Below are 12,306 nucleotides of genomic sequence, written 5' to 3'. Positions count from 1 at the left end.
GGCACCCTGGCCCGCTCCTTGGGCTGCGTCAAGGAATCAGAACTTCTGAATTTGACTTCATGATGTGGGATACGTTAATGTGCGGGATGTTACAGTGAACAATAGCGTTGTGTGGAGGAGCTTTGGGCTTCTTTCCAGTACCTGCCAGTTCAAAGGCAGAAATGCTGTTTCTAAGTGTTGTCCTGTGAACTGTCTTACCAGGAATGTGCCACCAGGGTTGTAGTTTGTCTTCCCAAATCCCATCAGTTCTCCTCTGGATGCTGTGGAAAGCAGAATTATTTCAGGTGCTTTGTCCCCTGGTTTTGAGATTGCTGCTTTGCTGTCCAGTGAGGCAGAACCGATGCAGAGTCAAAGAAAAGTGACTTTAGAGACTGTTGGACTCAGCGTTAGCTGCTTGTGCTTTGTTTTGTAAGGGGGAAATCTCACGGTTGTAGATCAGTGTCTTTTGTTCTCTTGAGTTCATCTGCTTAATACTTCAATTGCGTATAAAACTCTAAAGCTTCTTCAGTAGCAGTGATTTAGATTCTTATTGCTGAGAGTTTTCTTTAGTGGAAATTATAACCAGATTGATTATTTCTGCACTGCTGTTCCAGCGTACGCGATTAACTTTTCTCATTGCAACTGGCTTAAATTTTATCTGGTGCGTTCAAACTGGACGAGTGATCTCTCCCCTCTCGATCCATGCAGAAATGCAGAAAGGTTCGTTCGGTCCGGGTAATCTGCCCCCGCGCGCTGCCTGCGCGAGCAGAGAGCGTTCCCGCTGGTTCGGCGCTGCGCCGCCCGTCCTGACCCTGCGTGGGGCCGGGGTCCCCGCGGCACCGTGCTGCAGCAGCGCGCAGCTCTGGCGCGTCGCGCTCGCCGCAGCCACCCCGGGGTTCCTGGTGCCCGGCTGCGTTGGCTACTGGCCGTTTTCTCTTTGCAGGGCAGAAGGCGGAATGAGGCGAGGGAACATGGGCCACCTCACCCGGATAGCCAACGCTGTGGTACAGAACATGGAGAAGGGCCCCATGCAGACTCAAATTAGTGAGTTCATTAAAGGTATGTCCTACTTTCTCCGTTCCTTTTTTTTTTTTTTTCTTGATTAAGTAACTGCTCGCAGGCCTTTTGGGAAGACTTTTCTAGTTCCTTTGATAATGAAAAGGACTTCTAGTTAAATATTTCCCATAACTTAAAAAAAAAAAAAAAGTCCAGGACAAATTTGGGTGTTCCTTGTTTTCATACAATTGCACTGAAATTGTTGGAACTTTGTTTTTGCAGCCGGCGGCTGAAGGTATCCGTTTTGTGCCAAAAAATGCTTCTTTTCATCCGGGTTAATGTGTATGTTTATAGCGCTTATTTACAGCATTGTGGGACGGTGTTCACACGTGGGGTTCCTCCACTTCCTTATGCTCACACCCGTCCGGAGAGGAGAGACCCCGGAGGGAATGACCCCGGAGGCCCCACGGAGACGCTCGCGTTGCCGGGCTTTGTCCATCGGGTCTTCGTCAGACTTGACTTTGCGAACTACTTGTGTCTGATGTTTTTGCGTGAGAGGAGATAAGATTTTCCATCTGCATCTCTTAAGGGAAACAATGAGCACAAACACGGCCTGAGGTTCCATTTTTGGCACCTGACGAACATATGAAATGGTAATAGAGTGACTTGGGGTGTTGTCATCTCCACGTGAAAATTGAGAAGTCATAAATATTTTAGTAAAGACTGAAAGTTTCCCAAGTTAGGGTTATTTCCCGCTGTTGTTTTACTGGACTGGGTCTGCCTGGGATGAAGATAACTTTCTTCACGGCAGCCGTGTGGTGCCGCGTTTCGGATTTGTGACTCAGGGGGTGTTGGTAGCACACCAGTGCGTTGGCTCTTGCTGAGCAGTGCTTCCCCCAGCGCCCACACTTTCCCTTTCACCCGCTCTGTCCCCACCCCGGGGGGCAGCCGGGCACGGACGAGGGGCTGCGAGGGGCCACCGCCGGACCCCTGCCCTGGGCTGACTGAAGGGCTGGTCCGTGCCGTGTTCTCCACAGCGGGAACTGGGGCACAGTCTTTCCGAGGTAACTCCTGCTCGGACACTGGCTGAGCATCAGTCCGCTGGTGGGATGTGTGGAGCGAGCGCCTTTGCATCGCTTGGTTTGGGGTGTTTTTTTTTTCCCCTTTTCTCTACTTATTAAACCTTCTTTATCTCAACCCATGAGTTTTTCTCACTTTTCATAGAATCCCAGACTGGTGGGGGCTGGAAGGGCCCTCTGGAGCTCCCCCAGTGCCACCCCCCACCAGAGCAGGGGCACCTCCAGCAGTGGCACAGGACGGCGTCCAGGCGGGTTTGGGATGGCTCCAGAGGGGGAGACTCCCCCACCTCTCTGGGCAGCCTCTGCCACTGCTCTGCCGCCCTCACGGCAGAGAGGTCCCTCCTCAGGTGGAGATGGAACTGCCGATGGTCACGTTTGTGCCCGGTCCCTCTTGTCCTGTCACTGGGCACCACTGCAGAGAGTCCTCTTGCCACCCGCCCCTGAGATATTGATCAGCATTGAGGAGATCCCCTCTCGGCCTTCTCTTTCCCGGGCTGAGCAGCCCCGGGGCTCTCAACCGCCCTTTAGCAGAGAGCTCCAGTCCCTCAGCATCTTCATAGCCTCCGCTGGACGCTCTCCAGCAGTTCCCTGTCTCTCTTGACCCCGGGGAGCCCAGAACTGGACACAGTGCTCCAGATGTGGCAGAGCAGAGGGGGAGGATGACCTCCCTCCACCTGCTGGCCACACTCTTCTTGATGGCCCCCAGGATGCCGTCAGCCTTCTTGGCCGCCAGGGCACAGTGCTGGCTCATGGGCAACTTGGACTCCCAGGTCTCTTTCTCAGAGCCGCTCTCCCGCAGGTCAGCCCCTAACCCCTTATGGTCTCCCAGTCCCTTCCCCCATCCTGCCGTGGGTGGCCTGAGCGAGCGGCTGGGTGGGTGCGCCGTTGCTGGCTGGGGTCAACCCACCACGATCACCAGGAAGGAAAAGGAAGAAAAAGGTAGAACCCGTCACATGTGCACTGGTTTTCGGAAAGTTGTAGGAGTTTTGTGTCTTTAGCCCACTGTAACTCCACAAGCGAGGTGGGGTTGTTGAGACCAGTAACGCCTTACTGGTTGGCCTAATAAAAGATGTTCCTTTCTCTGCAGAATTTGCCATTTTTAGAAAATCAGGAGTAAAACGTAATTCGCTTTGCATTACACACGCATTACTTAGCTCATGTGCGGGTGTGTGTGTCTGCCCAGAAACCTCCAGGTAACCAGTGGGGCTAAGTGACTGGCCTTGGTCCTTCTGGTGCGTTGTGGTGATCCTTGTGGTGACCTTTGTGTTACAGAGCTGCCTGAAGATTGCAGAGGGAGATGGGAGAGTTTTGTAGAAGAGACGCTGACGGAAACGAACAGGAGGAATACAGTGGATTTGGTGAGAACAGTGATATTGTGCACATTTCGGATGGGCCTTCTATCTTCTGGGCTTTCTTTAACTAAAGAAAAAGAGATATCGCTGAGTTGGTTTTTTTCTTTTGCTTGTTTTTATGAAGTAGGCTTAGAAGGGCAGAGTGTGTGTAGAAAACTTATTCCATAACAGTTCTTCAGGCAGCAGCAGCTCTGATACGCGTTGGTAAACTCTAGTCCACGTTTCTGTGTTGTTCATTGGGACAGTTTCTGCCTTCTGAGGAGTTTGGTCTTTGATTATATGTGTGGAACGGAAGTGTTTGAGCTTTCTTAGCTTTCACTTGTGCTTTTTTTTTTTTTCCTTTTTTCAGGTGAGCACTCACCATCTGCACTCTTCCAGTGAGGATGAAGACATTGAGAGTGCTTTTCCCAATGAACTTTCCCTCCAGCAGGTGAGTCGGCACCGTGCTCCTCACTGTTCCTGGGCAGCTTGCTTCTCTGATACTCACCCTTAATCCATCCCGGATGGATAGAGCGGCTCCCTAAATTTTACTCTTTGTGTGTTCAGCTCTTTTGTGTTTTTCCAGCATAGTTACTTAGGTGCTCTAGACTCCAACTGGGGAGAAATTTGGCTCAGACTGCGTGCGCGTCCCACGTACCTTATGTGTCTGACGTTTCTGCGGGGCACTGGGTGTTTCGTGCTCTTTTCGTGGTTCTCCCCGCGCGAGGGGCTGGGTGGTCGCCGTGCTGTAGAGCTGCGGTGAGTCGCAGTGGTTCCCAGCCAAGAAGGGCGCACGCGTCACCTACGTGTGGTGGAGCTGGAGCCGACAGAGGGGTTCTGCTTCCTCTGCGCTCTGCAGACTTCTGTTAAAAACTGAGCGCGCCGTACTAAAGTGTTAGCGGCGGAGAGCAGTGAGCAGTAGCCGTGAGAGCAGTAAAAAGCCCTGATGTAGGGAGAGAGGGAGGTAATTAAGGGTTCGCTTGCATTTAGCAAAGATCTCGGGGGTCCTCCAAATCTGAGGTACTCTGCTAAAGCTCCATCAGATGTATGGAAGCTGCTTCTCAGGATGAAATATTTAGACAAGGTCTTCCAACCTTTTTTGGTGCTAAGAACGTGAAGAGCATTAGCAGAACATACAAGTTTCAGCCTGTGTAGTAGGAAGCTGCCTGTGGGGAGTAAAAAGACAGTCTCAATCTGAAATCTAATCAAGGGTAAAAATGAGCTGAAAATAGTTCATAGTTATTCTTTTGTCCAAATCCTCTAACTGGCTACTCCAACATTACAAATACCTTTCTTTTCCTCAGCTGATACTTAGAGAGTGCGTTTAAAAAGGGGAAATGTAGTGCCTTTGTAAAAAAAAAAAAAAAAAAAATTGTTTTATCTTTCATTGTGACAATTATCAATAGGAATATTGACAGGAGCCTGCAGAGCTCCTCAGGCAGGAACACGGGTAGTTCGGATCACCCGCAGCAGAATCACGACAAAGCGCAGCTGCAGAGACACACGTTTGACTCGTTGAGCTAGAGCTGGAGCAGGCTGCCTCCCGCTGTCCAGAATTATCCTCCAAATAGGAGAAACGATCTGAAAAAAACCCGCACTGCATAAAAGCAAGTGTGAGATTCTGTTTGGAGGCAGAAGCAGTTCTTGTCCTAAATAGAGGATGAGGCACGGATGACTAGGGGAGAACGTGACCAACAGCGTATCCGGGCGGTTACGCTGAGGCGCGAGCTGAGAAACAGAGGGCCCAACTGCTGCGGGAAACCAAGCGTACGAGAGGGGGGAGTGTTGTCTCAAAGGTCTTCCCGTTCTCCTCGGTGAATGCCCAGTTGGAGGCTGTGAACTTCAAAAGTGACTTGTGTTGGCAGAAGGTGACCTGGAGGATAGCAATGAGAATGGTCAGAGGCGTAGAACGTGGTACGGGAAGACAAGTTGGAAGAATTTGGTCCGCTCGGTCAAGAGAAGACAAGATTATGTGGAGACTGTGCCTCGTCCTGCGGGGAAGAGGGATTTAGAGGAAGTGAAAAGTACCTTCTTGAGGGCCGTGGTGGGTTTGAGCTGCGGCAAGGTAAACCGAATTGCATCAGGGGAAAACAACTGCCCCCCCCGATACCACTTTCTAACAGAATAATGAAGCCAAGAAATGGTTTCCTGGGAAAATTTCCGAACTCTCTTTGGAAGGAGTTGAGAGCAGGTCAGAGAAGCATCTGTCCAGGACTTGCAGAAGTCTGTCTGAGAACAGTCGGTTTGTGATCCCGCTTTGAGAAAGGGGTTTGGAGTAGGTGATGTCTCGAAGTTTGTCAGTTTTCTGTGATTTGAACGCTTTTTAGAATATGTGCTTTCAGCAGCTTAATTGAATGTCTTTGGACTTCTGTTGCTCAGGCCTTCTCCGAGTACCAGATCCAGCAGATGACAGCCAACTTTGTGGATCAGTTTGGCTTTAACGATGAGGAGTTTGCAGATCAGGATGATAATATCAAGTAAGTTTATAAAACTTGAGCGTTTAAGCCTCTTCGCAACTAATCTTTCTTCTTCTAGTTCAGGTTTTAAAGTGAACCTCACTGTGTTCCTCCTTTGGTTTGAACCAAACGGAAGGTTCGTCGATGGCTTGGAAAAGAGCTGACCTTGTTTTCTTTATATAGGAGTCCACCTCCGCTCTCCAAAGACAGTTGTAGAACCAAGGAAAAGTGCTTCTTCATTTTGAAGAGAAACATTTTTAATGGAACACAGAATTATTATCCAGCCGTATTCTAGAATAAATTAAATTGCACAGGAAGCAAAGCTTTAGAGCTAACTCCAGGCAATTACACAGATACTCTCCGGTGGCATTAAGTCCTTATTGAAATTAGGAGTAGAAAGAACAGTGTTCTGATGAAGTCCATGGAAAAAAATAGCCATTTTCTCTTGTAGGAATAAGGAAACGTAGATAAGGCAGGAGCAAGTAACAGCCCAAAGAAGGCAAATACAGGTGGATTTAATGTTACGCAGCTTACTGAATTCAGCGTTGGGAAGTGGTTCAGCTTTTATAGAACTACCGCAATCTAATTGAAACTGCAGCTCATCCTCTCACCTTACAAATCCTAGCGCAGGAAATTATGGGGACTGTAATTCTCCCACTTGGCCGTAATGGTTCGGAAATCGTAACCATTTAGAGCACATTTCGTGACAGAAGAGTGCTCCGGGAGGACACCCGGCGTCTTTCCTGCTCGCCGATTTTGCCCATCCACTTCTGTCTTGTGGCAGTGTTCGTCTCAAAGGAATTACTTGTCCTCCAAGGGGACAGGGAGGGCCCGTGGCGGTACCCGCCGGACAAACCGTCCCCAGGCTGGTGCTCGCAGGCCGGCAGCGTTGGGGCTGCTCTGCGGAGAGCCGCAGGATCCTGCTGTCCTGCAGCCCGGACAGAAACGGGAAGCTTTGAGCCCTGAAAGCTCTGGGTGTGCCACGTCGCTCCGGCTGCTCCACATCTCATTTTTTGAGGATTCTGTTGCTGGTTCTGCTCAGACCCTATTTTTAGCAAGTACTGGGCTCCATGAAATACCCTAAATGAAATGACAACGTGGAAATGGTTTGGCCACTTCAGAGTTACTTTCAAGCATGAATCAAAGTAGAGAGTCATAAGATCCGTGGGGTCTTGGGAGCTCCGTTAAGGTGTTTGCCAAATAGTTGGGCAAACCGTCTTCTAACACGGAGAAAGACTTTGGAGTCCAGCTTTCCCATCTTTATTTTCTGAGTATTGTAGAGGTTCAGAACTTTAATAAGGTCAAGAAGTTCCAGACTAGAAGACAAGTTTAACTCAACATGGGTTACTTAGTTCTACGCATTTTTTAAAACTAAAATACACTTTCATCTTCTTATCAGATAGCAGCAAATATTGAAGGTGAGTGTGTGGGTGGAGGGGAAGAGGGAGTTGATGTGAGGAGCCGCTGAAGGTAGCTGGTGTCCATTTTGAAAATGAATGGGAAACTGAACAAAATCTGTAAGTGAGGTGTGCTCGACTTCTCTGTTTGTCATTGGAAAAGAAGAATATACTGTAAAACTGTTCTGGTCTTGAATACTCTGAGAATGCTGCTCCCTGTCGTCTCTTTTCCAGCAGTTGAGAACGGCTGCAAATAGGAATTTGAATATTTTAAGAAGTATTAATCATGTTTCAATGTCCTGGTGATGTGCATGACAGTATTTTTTACTAACTGATCAGTTGTCTTTAGAAGAAAATAACACTGTGGAAACTTAGAGATCCATAGATATGGTGAAAAGTACCGCATCCACCCAAACTGTGTTAGTGGGTTGGCGTTTTTTGACCTGCAGCACCCTCTGCTGTTCTCGCAGTGGACACTCGTAGGTCTAAAACAGAAATGAGGTTATTTAATGATTTTGGCAGCAAACGTGCCTTAGTAACGCATCGGGGGTTTTGAGCCGCTCGTACGCTAAGATTCCCTGAAGTTACCGTGACCACGTTAAAGCAGGCGCGTGCAGTCCCTTCTGCCTGTGTCCGATGTGCGCCCATCGCACAGGAGTCGCTCCCCGCGCTGCGCCCTGTCCCGGGCTGATCCGTGGGTGACCGTGGCACTGGCATCCCAGAGCAGCTGGGCGCAGCTCCTTCTCTTTTTAATTAAATACGAGATTGGGGTGGGTTTTTTTTCCCAATAAGATTTGGTTCAGCTGGAGAGACCTGGTGCAAAAAAATTAAGGTAGCCTTTATGCTCCGTGGGTGCTGTGAGAGTTGCGAAATAGCCACAGCCAGACATTGCTGCGGGTGCCGCGAAGCCTCAAAATACAACACGGTAACGGCCACGGTTGTTCACTCGGGTATCGAGTCAGACCTAAGAACGGAAATCTGAAATAATCGTTGATCTCAAAGAGAGGAGACCACTGCACTTACCGCGACAGTGACCATTCAGGGAACAGACGCGGAAGGCGCTGAGTGGTCACATGAAGTGTCTCTGTGGTTCGCGATCCTCTGGTCTCGTGCTGCGCTGCAGAAGTGCGTCGTTCCTCCGTGCCATCACTGACGCTTCTTTCCCTTCTTTTTGCAGTGCTCCCTTTGACAGGATCGCAGAGATAAACTTCAATATAGACGCTGATGATGACAGTGTAAGTGGCTATTTGGGGGTGTTAACTTAATACGACAGATTCTGGCAAGATAGTTCGTGCTTGAATTAGCTGTTGCCATTTCGAAAGAAAAAAGGTTTGGTATGTTATCGTGGTAAATGAACACTGGGAAGTGGGCTCATAGCTGAGTCCAGTTAAGGCACTCGGGACATGGCATGTACGTACCCTCAGAGAATCCCTCTGCGGTTTACTGTATTGTTGAGGATCTTCAGAAGCAGCACTCTATATAGGAGGAATCTCTCTCTCTCCCTCTCTGCACTGTGAATCTATTTTGTCCTTATGTTCACTTTGATCATCTTTCCATACACAGACAAGGGGAAAGGGACACGGAGAGGAGTGGGTTCCTTATGGGTCTAAACACTGCCATGCTGTGTCTTGCCTTTTCTGTTTTGCTGACCTACGTCAGTGCTCGTTGAAGCTGGACGGTGGCTTCACAGAGGGGGTTCCAAGCTCATCTCCTAACCGAAGCTTGTTTTAGTCACTACTAAGACTTAGGTTTCCTTAGTTTTAATATACTTTATTTTTCACTTAAACAGAACTATGAAGAGTATTTTTGTCTCTCTTCTGGCTGCTCTAGGCTGTGCTCTGCAGATACAGAAAATTTGTTTTCTTTCTGAGTCTGCCAGCCAAGCCTGCCGCCACCCGGAGCAGTTTATATGCTTAGTTTCACTTCTGGTTTTTTCCCCGAGTAGACAGTTCTTGTGTGTGATGGAATTCTCATACAGCGGTTGGTTTGGGCTCTGCACCATCTGGAAATGACCGCGTAGTCAAATCTTTTAACTGAGCGGTGCCAGAAGGCTCACGTAGGCAGATCGTGGCGTACTCACAGGGACGGCTCACTTCACCGCTGTCTGAAAACTGCCGTTTCCAGAGCGGAGGAGGTTCTGGTTGGGTGCACGGGAGTGAAGCGTCGGCGTCTTTGCCCGGGAGCTCCCTGCAGCGCTCGAGGAGGACGCAGCGGGTCGTCAGCCCGAGCGGGACAGGTTGCACCCGCGGCATCGCTTTGCCCTCAGCTCCACGCTGGGCAGTTTGCGATGTGTTCCAAAGGGAATTGTTTCCAGCCCTCTTCTGCGGCGACCTGATGTCCCTGTGCGGGGTACGGAGCCCGCGGGAGTTGTGCTGTTTCGGAAGCAGTGTAGGCTGAGATCGTGTTGGGTTTCTTTCTCGATCTGCCACGGGGTCACTGCTGCTGAGCAGACTGTGCCGTTACTGCTCTTCCGCAGCTGCACACTGCTCATTGCCCAACCGGGGATGGAAAGTGAGATAAATGCCAACACCCTCATGGAATTAGTTGTGTACAAATGCTGTTCTATGAACTTCATCATCACTGAAGTTCTTGTGTCTGTCTCCTAAGAATGAATGGAATTTGATTTCTTTTTAATATTATTTTAGCCCAACGCTTCCCTCTTCGAAGCCTGCTGCAACGAACGGATCCAACAATTTGATGATAACGAGGAGGAAGAAGATATCTGGGAAGAGAAGGAGATAACCTATGCAACCCAAGTGAAATCAAGAACACGGTAAGGTGAAAACAAAAGATCGAAGGTGGTTTTTTTTTGTTCCTTTCCTAAATGCCGTGAAACTGTACATTTTAGTGTTTGTTATTTATGTGCTGTGAGGCCTTTTTCTGGCATAAACCAGTGCGCTTTACATGTCACACTTTGCAAAAAGGTGAGGGTTTCTCCTGAATGCGAAACAAAGACACAGTTTGAAGGAATGCAGTAATGATGGAAACGCCTAATTCCTGAGTCTGTTATCAAAGATATTAAAAAAAACCCGTCCTTAGTTTGAAATACTTAGAAGTTACTCCTTTCCTCATATTTGGAGAGGAGGAGGTTGAAAGAATTGTAAGACTGAGGGTGGTACATAGAATATTCTTTTTCAAAATGTCAAAGAGGAAACATAATGTTTTGCCTGAGAATGAGTGACCTCCCGTGGCGCAGCTCTGGCATTGCAGAGCGTTTACGATTTGTCATCCCTTTGCTATAGCCAGTTATTAAATAAGGTTACTTCTCTAATTTTAAGTCTGGAAGTACGCTCAAATGAGCCAGGGAAAACGGCCAAGACCTTCATCTGCCTTTGCCCACGTCAGTAAACTGGCTGTCTTGCTCGTAGGCAGAATTGGTACCACACGAGCGTTCCCCTCCGTTGCTGCTGTTTGTCTGCTCTCATCAAATCGCCGGCCCCGAATATGTCACTGCGACGAATTGCCCACTGCAATTCTGCAGATGCCTTCTGACACGGGAAGCGCTCGGGGACCTCGGTGGAAGCCGCTGGAGGAGTGCCCGCTGTCGCCTGCCCGAGCTTTCTCTCTGCTGGGGGAAAACAGCCCCGTGGAGGCGTCAGCATCGCTCGGGCACTGCGGCGTTCCTGCGCTCTCCCCGGGGCGGGGAGGAGGCGGGTGAGGGCTGAGCTGACTGCTCTAAGGGGTTTTCTAATTCTGAGTTCCGCCATTTAGATTTGGAGCGTCTCAGACCTCAGAGAGTTCGTCAAAAAGTGATCTTGAGAACGGAGATCATGACGGCAGTGTGGACTCCGAAGAGGAGGAGGAAACAGAACAGCAGCCGCCTCCTTCCTCAGCGAACAACAACAAGAATAATACTTCTGAGCAGAAAGACTCTGACTCCTCTGAAGGTAAGGAGTTTACCAGAGCACTGTCCCGTTCGAAATGAGATCTGTAACGTCTCCGCAGAGTAGCAGCTCGCACGTGGCCGGGATTCTGGGGCTGTTCCGTAACTGCCCTGTGCACATGAGGAGTGTGAATTTCAGTCTGTGCTTTTTCCCTCTGAAATATTAGTGAGATTGAGCCCCAGCAGCTTCTCCCGAATAGCAGTGGGATGCTTCGGTTACGCTGAGGCAGCCAAGTACAATGGCAATACTCGCTCTTTTGATAGAAACGCTAATGAACAAAATATTAGTGGAGGATTATGACATGAACTCCTTTATTGTAAGAGTTTTATGCAGACCCTTGCCAAGTATCTCCACACTCCCTGTGTCTGTCTTTTCCGCCCAGTTACCCTCCTGGTTTTAGTTTACGTGTTGCAAAGCCGTTGTGCGCTGCCCGGAGGAGGACTGTAGAGGGACAGGGTTTTCCCAGATCGCAATGCAAATAGCGCTGTGTAAGTTTGTGAGACACACAGCGTTGTCAGCAGAACAAATTCAGTCAACTGGAATAAAGCGTTTTCCCAAACAGTCGTTTCTCGGTCGATGCAAACATTCTCAGTTTTAAAACGTTTCTTCTTCTAGGTGGTGTCTTTGTATTGTACCTATGAGCATAATGCATGCTTATTCCAGTAATCGGCTCTCTACACCCATCTGGTAGTGTCAGATATTTTTAGTTCTTGTTAGGAAGACGCAGTATAAACAGCACAAACAGCCTGCGGACAGCGTACGTCAGTTTAGTTACTCTTGTAGAGACTTTGGTTCAATTTTTGGTTCAGTTTTTGAGTGAGTGTAGACTTGATGGGTCTCTCCCTCTCTCAGTTCTGCTGCAGCAGCCCTTTTTCTTGAGAAAAGGTAATGAGAAATGCTTTTTGAAAAATCGTGATTTATAGGAATGGAAGTAGAATAGAAGGAATAGGAATACAAGTATGTTCTAATGAACAAGGACTAGACTGGGACTGTAAAAAACAAATCATAGTCTTAGTTTTGCTCAAGATCACTTCTGTGATCTTCAACACTAATCCGTGTATCAATTCTTTACCTGTAATTGCCAAAATGAATCAGTTAATGATTGAAATGGTTGAAAGCCATCCACTCAGCTTCAGACAGGAAACCAAGGTGCTTCCAGTTCAGCTGAAAATCGGTGGCTCAAA

General features: G+C 48.6%; 1 protein-coding gene across 1 annotated transcript in view; it reads left to right on the top strand.

Moving 5' to 3' along the window:
- Window positions 1-12,306, top strand: part of PPP6R2 (protein phosphatase 6, regulatory subunit 2) — a 78,711-nt gene that overhangs the window by 52,608 nt on the left and 13,797 nt on the right. Inside the window, exons 12-18 of the mRNA XM_009885859.1 lie at window positions 923-1,038; window positions 3,327-3,412; window positions 3,756-3,836; window positions 5,765-5,862; window positions 8,416-8,473; window positions 9,884-10,011; window positions 10,950-11,125. Coding sequence (XP_009884161.1) covers window positions 923-1,038; window positions 3,327-3,412; window positions 3,756-3,836; window positions 5,765-5,862; window positions 8,416-8,473; window positions 9,884-10,011; window positions 10,950-11,125 — 743 coding nt within the window. The remainder of the gene's footprint in view (window positions 1-922; window positions 1,039-3,326; window positions 3,413-3,755; window positions 3,837-5,764; window positions 5,863-8,415; window positions 8,474-9,883; window positions 10,012-10,949; window positions 11,126-12,306) is intronic.

Source organism: Charadrius vociferus, unplaced genomic scaffold (genome assembly GCF_000708025.1).
Source record: "Charadrius vociferus isolate BGI_N301 unplaced genomic scaffold, ASM70802v2 scaffold1215, whole genome shotgun sequence".
Taxonomy (NCBI): Eukaryota; Metazoa; Chordata; class Aves; order Charadriiformes; family Charadriidae; genus Charadrius; species Charadrius vociferus.
This window is presented reverse-complemented; position numbering and strand designations above follow the sequence as displayed.